The sequence below is a fragment of the Trypanosoma equiperdum genome, assembly GCF_001457755.1.
Source record: "Trypanosoma equiperdum strain OVI genome assembly, contig: ctg_1969, whole genome shotgun sequence".
NCBI lineage: Eukaryota > Euglenozoa > Kinetoplastea > Trypanosomatida > Trypanosomatidae > Trypanosoma > Trypanosoma equiperdum.
Window position 1 is genome coordinate 28,862 of NW_027124025.1, and position 11,527 is coordinate 40,388.

General features: G+C 48.5%; 5 protein-coding genes and 2 pseudogenes across 7 annotated transcripts; all 7 read right to left on the reverse strand.

Annotated features, from left to right (window-relative positions):
• Positions 1-432: 432 nt before the first annotated feature.
• TEOVI_000526500 (uncharacterized protein) lies at positions 433-1,239 on the reverse strand (the record flags this gene model as incomplete). The annotated part of the gene is made up of 1 exon (XM_067223792.1): positions 433-1,239. One exon carries the CDS (start codon positions 1,237-1,239, stop codon positions 433-435), a length of 807 nt encoding a protein of 268 aa, XP_067079893.1.
• A 934-nt stretch (positions 1,240-2,173) lies between these two features.
• On the reverse strand, positions 2,174-3,481 carry TEOVI_000526600 (acid phosphatase, putative; the record flags this gene model as incomplete). The annotated part of the gene is made up of 1 exon (XM_067223793.1): positions 2,174-3,481. The coding sequence occupies one exon, from the start codon at positions 3,479-3,481 to the stop codon at positions 2,174-2,176; it is 1,308 nt and encodes a 435-aa protein (XP_067079894.1).
• A 508-nt stretch (positions 3,482-3,989) lies between these two features.
• TEOVI_000526700:pseudogene lies at positions 3,990-5,906 on the reverse strand (annotated as a pseudogene). The gene has a single exon. A coding segment is annotated over exon 1 (1,917 nt).
• A 463-nt stretch (positions 5,907-6,369) lies between these two features.
• Positions 6,370-7,557, reverse strand: TEOVI_000526800 (uncharacterized protein; the record flags this gene model as incomplete). The annotated part of the gene is made up of 1 exon (XM_067223794.1): positions 6,370-7,557. One exon carries the CDS (start codon positions 7,555-7,557, stop codon positions 6,370-6,372), a length of 1,188 nt encoding a protein of 395 aa, XP_067079895.1.
• Positions 7,558-8,743: 1,186 nt separating this feature from the next.
• On the reverse strand, positions 8,744-9,190 carry TEOVI_000526900 (uncharacterized protein; the record flags this gene model as incomplete). The annotated part of the gene is made up of 1 exon (XM_067223795.1): positions 8,744-9,190. The coding sequence occupies one exon, from the start codon at positions 9,188-9,190 to the stop codon at positions 8,744-8,746; it is 447 nt and encodes a 148-aa protein (XP_067079896.1).
• A 596-nt stretch (positions 9,191-9,786) lies between these two features.
• On the reverse strand, positions 9,787-10,341 carry TEOVI_000527000 (caltractin, putative; the record flags this gene model as incomplete). The annotated part of the gene is made up of 1 exon (XM_067223796.1): positions 9,787-10,341. The coding sequence occupies one exon, from the start codon at positions 10,339-10,341 to the stop codon at positions 9,787-9,789; it is 555 nt and encodes a 184-aa protein (XP_067079897.1).
• Positions 10,342-10,769: 428 nt separating this feature from the next.
• Positions 10,770-11,071, reverse strand: TEOVI_000527100:pseudogene (annotated as a pseudogene). The gene is given in 2 exon segments: positions 10,770-10,904; positions 10,907-11,071. Coding segments are annotated over 2 exon segments (300 nt in total).
• Between the last annotated feature and the right edge of the window lie 456 nt (positions 11,072-11,527).

Below are 11,527 nucleotides of genomic sequence, written 5' to 3' on the forward strand. Positions count from 1 at the left end.
CACCAGAAGCTACCACGAGCGCATATGGGCATTCCACCGTCTCGCTGCGCCCTTCCCTCCCAAGTTTAACTTGTAACCTTTTACGAGGTGGAAAGCAACTGCGTTTAGGGGCAATAATTCTTTGAAAACCACGCGAAATGTTAATACCACCTTGTTTTATCTTTCTTCAGTGTTTCCGCACCTGACGGCGTTATCACACAGCGTCACCGGGCCATGTAGGCGCGTGATCATTCGACCTTCACTTCCTTGTAACGGAGTACTGAGAAGGTTCTCGGGAGAAGAGTTTCACTGTGGCCGACCCAATCAAACTGCCATCCCCTCAACACGGTTCAAAGCTACCAGAAAACTGAAAATGTGAAGATTCGCACCTAGTGTCTTTCCTGGGTGGTGGGTTGGACTACCGTGTCACGCACACAGCAGTTGCCCCAACCTTTACTTCATTTTGGCGCGTAACGCCTCCAGTTTCGCCTTTAGACCACTCAATTTCCTTTCTTCCCTTGTGGGTCCGACTGTCTGCGGTGTTTCCTGCTGCTGAACCGGTTTCATGGCCGGGTTTCCCGCACGTTCCGTCTTCTGACGTTTTAGAACCCTTGAGTTGGGGTCTGTACTTCCACCCTCGTGCTCACAATGCGAACTGCTTCGCAAATAATTAGAAAAGGACACCCCGGGTTGCACTGGTCCACTCGTTGCTTTATCTATTAGACTCTCTCTAGCCCACCGTCGACTGGGGCCTCCGACAGTTTGTTGCATACGACCCTGCAAGCGCTTTGCCCTGTGTTCTTCTCTGCTCTTTTTCGCTATTTCAGAGGCCACCTCTGCGTAACGTTGTCTCGACGCGAAAAAAGGTTTTGGTGGCCTTCCCTTTGGTAATTCACCACCCGTCTTCGCAAGCCATCGCTCCGTTTTTCTCCTCAATAATTCTTCTCTCTGTTGCTTCTCCTCTGATTCCAAGTGCTCGCGCCGCCGTCGTGACTCGGCCAGACGGTAGGTATAATGAGGATTGGCGTGGAGTGCACTCACTGTGACACCTTTCCACGTGGCCCCCGTGAGTGCTGAGACGACATTTTTCGCCCCTTCAACTGAGAAATGTGCGTAGCGGCGCACACGGCCGTTGCTGTCAAGCCCGAGGTCAATGCTGTGTGGTTGGCCTCCGGTGCGATTGCGGATGAACTCCGCAATCTCACGTTTTGTGCATTCGGGTGGGATATTCTTCAGGCATATGCGCTTCGATGGATCCATGAGGCAAGTATTATATTTCCTCTTGGTCGTTTGTCCTGAGCAGTTATGACAGTTAAAACAAAATAACGCGATCAAAACTCAGTCCATGCACCAGAACCCGCGTACAGTACAAGCGTGACGTTTTCCGTGGTCGACTTGGGTGAAGCGAGCGGTCACACTTTTATTGTTTCGTTATTCTGCTTCTGCACCGGCACCGTAGAAGGAGAGACAAAGGGGAACGACAACGATTGAACAAATTATATCAGAATAAGGCATGGAGGGTCATAGTTGTAAAACACGGAAGGGCCGCATCACAGCCCACCAGCAACAACGTATCAGGTGTCCAGTCCCCAGAAAAAATACACCACAGTTGTCTCACCCTTCCCTTTTCAAAGGGAACCAATAGGTGCCGGATCCTTATTGAAATACTGGAAAGGGGGAGTAAGGGGAGAGGAGGAGAGAACTTTACAGGTAAAATAGGAAATATCTGTAGTATTTCTCAACGACCTTCTCCCCCCAACGTGCCGATGGTTCTCCATCTGGCAAATTATAGATTAAATTCATATATGCATGGGAGCATTGGGACATGAATAGGGGCATTTGGATGCGGGCTGACCCCCCCCCCCGACCACGCTCTCCTGTGATTATTGCTTTGTCAGAAACGAACTTGTATGATGGCACGTTGTGACTGCCAGTGTTTGTTACGTGCGTGTCTGTGGGATTTCCTCCCTTCAATTCTTTAATTTCTTTCTTTTGTCGTCCTCTCTCACGAAGCAGGATGCACGTCGCTCTGCTCTTGTCCTCGTAATAATCTATCCGATCCTGCCTCGCTGCATCCCCCCGACATACACACGTACATATATATATATATATGTATATTCCCTTAACAATACCAGTGCCATTGACGGATGAACTCCAGAACGTCTGCTGGCTGGTTGTCAGTGTGGAAACTAGGCTAACGAATGTCCGTGTCATGGTCTAATTCTGTGATTGTGAAGTTGCACAGCTTCAACCACGATCCAGTGCGCTTCACCCGCGCACTGTATATATCCTGAAGTTCTTTGAGTGTGCAAAGCTGGGGTGTTCTGCAGTGCGGTATGGCAACCGTGGCTGTACCATCCTTTGGTGTCCATAGTATGAGACGCACGTACGTTCTTGATGGCACAATCTCTTCCCCGACGCTCTTCTCAGGAACCAACCGCTCCCATACAATTGTAGAAGCCACTGGCAGCTCCCCGTGCGGCAGACCTGGGACATTAAATGTGAAACCAAAGAACTCTCCAACAGCGTACAGGGCCTCGCGATGCATAAAATACAGGATGGCTTCCTGCTCTGTGTCGGAGTAATCGTTCACTCCCTTCGCACCTGGGGAGGTTGACCGATTTAGCATATAGAGTATCCGGTATGGTAAATCTACAGAGGTGTAGGTTTGTTGCTCGTCAGTGTGATAAAGTCGCGCCATAAGAAGTCGTAGTGATACTTTGCGTATTTTGAAGAGCATTTCGGGTGTTACCTTCCCATGGCACACGCTCAGTCCGAAATCGGCATTGAATGTCATCCCGTCGGCTACAGTTTTCAGAAAAGCATATACGGGTGGCATATCCTTCTCAGACACCCCACACATCCGTTTCATATAGTTTAACACCTCGCTGACTTTAGGGTCAGCAATGAAGTCACTCAAGCTAGTGTTCAACCATCTGCGCATATCCCTCTCAGCGCGGCGGAAGCACGGTACGTCGTCGAGAAGATATTCATGAGTATCCATATCAGAAAATACGGGCACAAACTGAGGTTGTCGCGGAAGATAGCCACCGGGCCCATAACCATCAGGAAAGAGCCCTTGGGCAACCGCCTGAGCGGACTGCAGAATTCGGGGTTCGCCCACGGCGCGCAGGAAGTGCCGACTTCGGTTGAAGCGAGGTCCAATAAAGTCGCGATACGCGTTCCGTAAATACTCCCCCAATTCATACTCCTCCTTCATGCCGCGCGCCGTAAGGTCCTCCGCGCCAACGTTGTACTTGCGGCGGTTTTTTCTGTCGTTGGGGCACATGGACCAGTAGGGGGCGTTAGGGGCGCGGTGACCATGACGGTTGAGAACAATTAGCTTAGTGAGGACGAGGTTCTGCTTTTCGTCCCCTCTCTTCACCCCGGACTCCGCATCGCGCTCACCAGGCTCACTGCTCACTACTGTAAATAGCAACAGTATGATTGCTAAGGAAAATATGGCGTACTTCCTCATTACTTCCCTTGGCAAAAGGAACATATTTTTTATAAAAAAAAATTGAAAAGGTAAACTACTGTGTGTGTTATTACTCAAGAATGTGGGCTCTTCACAAATACACGGACACAAGACCTTCAGTATGCACCTGCCCTCTTTCTCTTCTGCAAGGAGCCCCAGTTCTTTTAGTGTTCCGTCACTTTAGTGGGCGACCCTACTCCGTGGGTACATATGTGAATGTTGCGCCTTCTCGACCTCGTGTTTCACAACCTACCGATGGAAACGAAAAGAAAAGAAAGGGATTACGAAAACAGAAGCACATCAACGAACAACTTCAAACAACCACCAAGGGGAAGGGCACGCCCAGCAGCCACCGATAAAGATGAAAAAGTGGAAACACTCACTAAGTGGTGTTGGGCGACCGCTCAGGGCCAGTACAGAATCAAGTGCAGCGTGTAAAATGAAAATCGTGTCCAAAACATTTTGTATACCAACGCAAACATATCCTGTTACTGTTTACACATTTCAGTCATGACTCACGGTCAAAACCTGCTCACACGATCACTTGGGCTTCTTCACATTCTGGTGGCACCACGCCGCGTGAACCCATTGCCACCTTCATCAGTGCCGCATACGCCCTCTTGCACCGCTCAATTTCGCCGTGCAACACTCCTTGTATCTTCGCATCTATGACGTGCTGGTTTTCTCCACCCTGCCTGTATAAATCATGGAACACTTTGCAACTCTCACCTAACTCAGCAGGAATCCGCCTCGGTGGAATAGCGAGCCTGACAGCCAGATGCTGTTGCTGCGCAGAAATATCACCTGCCGTTTCCTCCGCTTCACTCAACTCTGCTTCTTCTTCACTCTCTTCCCTACGAGGCACATGCTCGACTGATGCGATGAGTTCCCCATCTTCCCGCATTGATAAAAGCAGCTCAACGGCGTTAATTTTCCCTTGTGTGCTTTCCCCAGAGTCACCACTACCACTTGATGTGTTGCCGCCACCTTCTGTCTCGCTGAGACAACACACACGAAGCGCCGACGCGATGGTCGAGAGACGCACACGACTGTAAACTTTCGCGATATCAAGGACAACGTGCCGCTGCAGTCGTGATTCAGCTGTGGCGAGAAGAGACACGGTTCCATCCTGTTCCCAAACAGGTGAAAAGTTTCTTTTGATTGTGTGCCACTGCCCAAAATCACGGCGTTGCGCAGCCACCAGCAGGCGTACGTACGATCCCACATTGCTATTTCGATACTGCTGAATAACTTGCTGAACTCTCATGTGATCTGCAGCGTCACCCCAATCCCCGTAGACACTAATGCAGAGGAGAACGAACGCTTTTGTTGCAGACACTATGATGTTACCGGTATCATCCGGAGAAAGAGAAGGTGTCGCGGAAACTACCTTAAGTTCTGGACTCCCCACACGCGACACAACCTTCACTAATGACAGAGAGTTTCGCAGCCACGAAACCGACGACTCCCAACACTGCATAGCGGCTAGCAAGAGGCCGCCCTCGTAATAATAAGAACAACAACAAGCGAGTCCAGCGCCAGTTTCTCCACACGATAATTCTAATATTGGCTGCCGCATGACAGTCAGAGCAGGGGCTGGACAGTTACTGCGCGCCGCCTCCCGCACCAGAAGTGGGTGAGCAACGGTGAGATGGTTAGTTGATGGGGAAAAGAGCGTCACCGCACTCTGAAGATAACTAAGCTTACGGAGGTGATTCCCAACATCGCTGTGATCTAGAAGATCAACATATCCCTTCAGCAACTGCCCGAAGCGTTGAAGCGCGTGCGCATGACCTCGGAGTTGTTTATATGCCCCTGATGTCTGTGATAACAGATGCTGCTCCACAAGTGTTAGTATCAAAGAGGAGATTTCACTATCTTCGATCCCTCCCGCAGCATGCCCTCGCATGATGGCAAGGCTGAAATATGTCATGCCCATGGCGAAGCATTGCGGAAACTCGGACCCACCCGTGTGGCTCTTGGGTGAGGGTCCATTCACTGCAGCAGCCTCTCCGCATTCCATCTCCATTAATGTTTTGAGGGGCCCCACAAGGACATGGTACCGCCTAATTAATTCATCAATGTTATGCTCAAGTAATGCCTCCAGGTGCGAGTAGTGTCTGTCGTCCACTGCATCAGTTATCACCTCTCCCACGATATCAGAAATGTTCATTGCAACACTTTCGTTTTCCTCTTTTTTTTTCACCTGAACAGCTATGTGCCGCCACCTTCTTACCCCTTTACCCCCCACGGGAAGCGCAATACACGGGCGAGGTGGGAACAAAGGAGTCTGCAGAGAAAAAAAAGGGCGAGAAATAATAATAAAGAGCCGTATCGGAATATGATAGCCGCCCAAGCAAGAAAAAAAAAACAAAGACAAAAAATCCAACAACTTTTCGGTCCGAAACGGAAGGTGTTTACCGTAAGAAATGTGTTTGCAGAGGGACATTTCGTTCTACATATCAATACAGACGCACCCAACGATACCAAAGACGTTAATTACCGACAGATTCCCCGCTCTTAACATTCGTTGTTCATTTATATATTTCCACTTCTTTCGAGCCAACTTATTTATGTTAGGATACAACATATCATCATCATCACCATCAAAAATATGCGTAATTGGGAACCCGGTTTGGGGGAATACTCACAGGAACACAAGAAGTTTGAAATACATGTTCAAGTAGAAAATAAAGGGGTAAGACAATAAATAAATAACCGGTGGTAACAGTGGCACAAGTCAAACCACTGAACTGGGTGCTTTCCACATAGACAATGAAGTAGCGCTCGCACCAAAAAAAAAAAAATTAGAACCAAAACAACAACAACAACAACATTGACGACGACAAATGAAAATTATATCCGCTTATCTCGCTATCGTTGCGTAGTATCACCTCTCGGTATGTGATCTATCATTTCTCAACAACATCTACTGTGAAAACTCGGGAGGTTGTTCGAACGCGACGATGATCCGCACTCGAAGCCTCCGCCCTCACACACCACCGCCCGGGTGGCAAATATATGGGACATCTATATGGGTACCACTGGCCAGCGCCCTTGTTATCAATGGTATATTTGAGTTCACCAGCTGGATGCTCCGTTACCGCGCATTGATTGCCTTGAGGAGTTCTCAAGCACACCGTTCGCCTCGCGGGGTCGACAAGTATAACTGAGCCATCTTCCAGTAAAATGGACCGGGGCGTATGCTGACGTAACGCCTCTTGCATCGCGACGACAGTGTTCACATCCAGCACGTAGTTAGAGCCTTCAACGGTGTACTGTGCCGCAGTAATTGTTATGGGGTTGCTGGATGTGATGTGCGAGTTGGTTGGTAGAATAAGTGGAAGCGGGGTGGAGCCAACTACATCCTTGTAGCTGCCATTCGCCATCTCTTGAGGGCATTCGTGGATTCTTGTTGCAATACGGCTTTCCTCAGCACTACAAGCCTTAGCGTCCTCATCGACACGCTGTTTTTGGTGCCTTTTCTGTTCTGGTTGTGGTGGCTTCACACGCCATCCCAGCCTTAGTGGGAAAAACTTGCTCTGCATCAGCCGGTCGGACAACTCCCCATCGCTTCGGAGCAGAAGATCAGGATCGACTTCAACACACCGACGAGCATCATTCACATACGTGAGTGCAATCGCCGAAGAGTCTTGCACGCCGCAGTGATTAGCAATAGTGGCCAACAGTGTGATTCCGTCTCTGGCACCCAATGCGTTCACATCAAGGACGCGTTCATTACCGGACATATCTATGTAGTGAAGTGCACATCCACTTTGCGCGGCGCTGTCGTCGTCGTCGGTATTGCTCGTCTTCGTTCGCTTGCGGAGGACGCATATGGTGATTACCAAGAGGATACAAAGAAGTCCGCCACCGCCTGCGCACATCGCTACAATGTATACTGTCTTCATGTCAAACCTACAGCGCGCCTTCCACAACTTCTCTATGTTCTGCGAAGCGCACACGCCGGCGCTTACGCAGTTCGCTATGAGTACCCTACTTTCTTTTCTATTACTGGTTTTGGCGAGTGCAGGATGCCACTCGGCTTCCAGAGAAAAAAGGAAACGGCGACGGTGAATGGTAAATGTGAATGAAGGCATTTTGCAGAAAATAATATAGGATATATATATATATGCACAAGTTTCTGGAAACTGAACACATCATGCTTACGAAATGCCACGCGAACAACGTTAACACTGCCACATAGCGTTCAACTCCACGTGACATATTCGGAAACGAACTTGAAAATAACCGGGAAGCTGCATTCACAAAACGACCAACCGCCCCGACGGAAAAAAACAATAAATACTGTGTTCCCCCAAAAATGTTCGACACACACAAAGTAACGTTTTAAAAATCTCCGGACGCTAATAATGATAACTGCCCATCCTACATATTATATAAAGGTGCAAAAGAAAATAGAATACCTCCACAATTCGGCACCATCCACGGCACAAGGTAAAAGAAAAAAAAGTATGGATATCTCTCTTTTCCTACATTCTCGAAAATGTCCACTGCCTTCCTTCAGATGCTTTTTGATGCACCCAACCTTTTCTCCCTTTATTCCATTGTAAACAGACACCAACACCAAATACCTCACAAAGCAAACAAAACACAACTGTCGCCTTTCCGTCCTGGAGGAGTTTGCGCAAGAGAAAAGATATTCCATTACAGAATTCATAATATCTCCACGACTTCTCTATCTCTCTCCAGCACCGGGGCGGTGTCACACTTTAATTCCTGCAATCAAATCAATATTTTCTCCTCTCCCCCATTGATTGGATCCTGTGAGCCCGCGATACACTCGATGATGATTTTACGCACTTACACGACCCGGTTTCAATCATCATGACATCACACGAGAACTGTCATTGGTCCTGGCGTTGCCAGATCACCAGCGGGGAGAAAAACACACACCTTCAAAACGGCAATGCAATTATTCACCTCACATTTCGTTTAAACATGTCCTTTCCATTACTGAAAGAAAGGGAGCTGACACAAAAAAAAATATTTAGGGAGGCAACGACGGACTGTTTGCCACCAACTCCCGCGCATGATATGGTCTGGGTGTTACCACAAGCGTGTTAAGTCGCAGGCTGCCACAACTCGTAAGAAATATCAAACAAGTCATTACGGAGCAGACTACAAAATGCGCACATTGCTGCGTGCAATTAAGAGGCACATACGTCTGGCAGCCGCACTGTATTCATCTTTTTCTTTTCCCACATCCTCATCAATGGGGTACAAAAAATGGTCTGGGAAATGCGCATCGTATCGCTGCTGGTCCTATGATTGTTTAACAGCCGTAATCCCGTATTTTTCTCGAATATGCCGAAGGTAAACACGCAGCTTTGTTTCGTCCATAGAGCGAAGACCGAACGGTTCGTCTTCTCCACGCTGTTTCAGGATTGTAGTAATCTCTGTTAGCAGCCTAATTTTTTCCTCTGAGTTAACAGTATTTGGCCCCACTCCGAGCATGTGTTGTTGTCTGCGGCGCATGGCAGCTTCAAGGACGGGATTTTCCTCTGACCCCTGAACACGCGGTTGGTTCGCTGGGGTCTTTGCGCTACTGTCAGCCGGTTTCACTGCGGAACACTCTTCACATTTTCTCACTCCACTCACTTTCGGTGCACAATCGTCGCAGACATTTCTATTACACTTCGCACATTTGTGTTTCCACAACAAAATGCCAAAGGAACGCTTACACAAGACACAATGCGAATTGCCAGTCATTGCAAACTTTTGTGGGGGAGACAACGGTTCTACACCTCTTCTTTTTTTTTTTTACTATAAAACAAGAGGACTTTTTGCTTTCACCCCGCAGCAGTTTTTGTTCTGTTATCCTTGCTGTCGCCGACCCCTCCTTACGTGACCCCCTTCCCTCCTTATGAGACAGTGACTAAGCTAACCAAAGGGCGTGAAAAGTGACAAAAAAAAGAATCAGCCTCATCCAAGCGTCCTTGAGAAAAGAATACCTCCAACCTCTGACATGACATACTCCAACGAAAGAAAGAACACACATGTACATCCATCAATTCTCGAGAAAGCAAACAGGGGAACGAAAAAACAAACAAACAAACAGACGAAAATAACATCCAGCAGCATCCGGTAGAACACTGCAAAAGAGCAGAAAGAGATGAAAAACGGAGCCTCTCCGTTGCTGCCACCCAACAATGCGAAGGAATGAAGCAACAAGCTAAAACTATTAGAAACATATACAAATATGTCAGAGCAGAGCACTTTCACGGGCGCGACCCAACCTCAATGAAATATAAATAAGAAGCACCACAAAAGCTGCACGCAACAGAAGCAGACACAAACTCCGGCAACTAAATCGACTTTCGTAGTGTTTCCATCAGCGAAGAAAAAGTTACAAAATCGATTGCAGCAGCGGACACCCCGGTGACAAGTTTGTCAAACATCTCATTCACCTCCTGATCTGTCAAATGCTCGTCAATATCTGCAGATGCCCGTTTCAAACTATCTTTCGTAATAAAACCTGGATAATCCTTATCTTCGAGAAGACGGAAGGTAAAAAGCAGTTCCTGCTCCTGCGTTCGTCTATTCAACGTCTTCAACACAACAGCTGCAAACAACTGAGGATCAACAGTGTTCACCTCAGACTCCGGTTCAGGTGTCCACAACTTTTCCCCCGCTTTTCCAGCTACATTAGCACCAGCTTCCGATTTCCTGGCAGACTCCTTCAACATCTCTTCTTTACATGTCCGAACCAGTATGGAAAGATCAATACGCGATATACGAATTCCAGTTATTGTGTAAATTGCCCTTTTGAGCTCTTGCATAGTAATGCTGCCCGATCCGTCTTCATCAAAAATATGAAAAACATCGAGGATATCTTCTCTAACAGAGTCTAAAGACGACATGCGTACAAACTAATGTCAAAAAAAAACACAAAGAGATAAAACACATGGGCAAGGGGATCACAACTAACCGCAATGTAAGATCGTCAGTGCCGCATGATAAAATGCATCAGGGTTCAGACTCGTCTTCCAATAGTATGATGGCAATCTCATCATTCTCACAAGGCTAGTGGGCACCCATCACAGTAATAGGGTGTGAGCGGTGTCTCGCACGTCACCCGACCACGGAGCAACACGCTTATGCTCGCGCAGCTTGAAATGAGTGCTCGTCATCAGGAACAGACATCACCTTCGATTAAGATGGAATGACGACGACACAGGTATAGAAGGGGGACTACAAGAGGGGAAGTAGCACAAGCGCACAAGCACGTAGGCATCTCAGCTGTTCTTTCTCGATTTAATTTATTCCATTCGTAGCTCACTCATTCGAATCATCGGTGTGTCGCGATGTGAATTGAATGCTCATCACGTGATGGTGCAGGTACAATACATAATAGGTGTGTGAAGGGGTATGGCAAGGTGGGGTAGTTTGTATCTGTTCTCAAGTATGGGATAAAAATGAGAAAAAAGGAGGAGGTGAATGTGAACGCATATGCGAGTCAGCGGGTGCGCACCACACGCCCGCAAACGGATGCGGTGAAATGATGCTGCTTTCTCTGCAGCGCGCCAGTGTTACCCATTCGCTCGCTCGCGCTGCCTCCTTTGTAAGCCCTCTTCTGCACATGCCGCTCATGGCTATACGTGTACTCAGTGGTGCCCGCCATTCATACCACCGGGTGGGGAGTCTCGCACCGACGAAAGTACGGCCCGCGTAGTTGCTGCTGTGGGATCCACCAGAGGGGATCAACCACCACAGCCGGTGGCCCCCGCACCGCCAGCGGCACGAGGTTTTACTGCGCGCAGGTCTCCCCACGCGAGGCACTCACTGCCTTCGGAAATTCGGGCGAGGGACTTTGGCTCGGGACCCGCGTCATGGCGGCACCCCGTCGAGCGGTGGAGGCGTCTTGTGGCGCGCGGCTGCGTATGTTGCCCAAAATGGGTTTGCTTTTGCAACGGCAGCGGAGGGGAAACTACACGCCTGCAGTGTCAACAACACACCGCATCACGTCGCGTGGGGTGGCCGCATCCTCATCATCCTTTACTAGTACGACGGACACAGACACACAACACTAACAACATTCCACTCGTT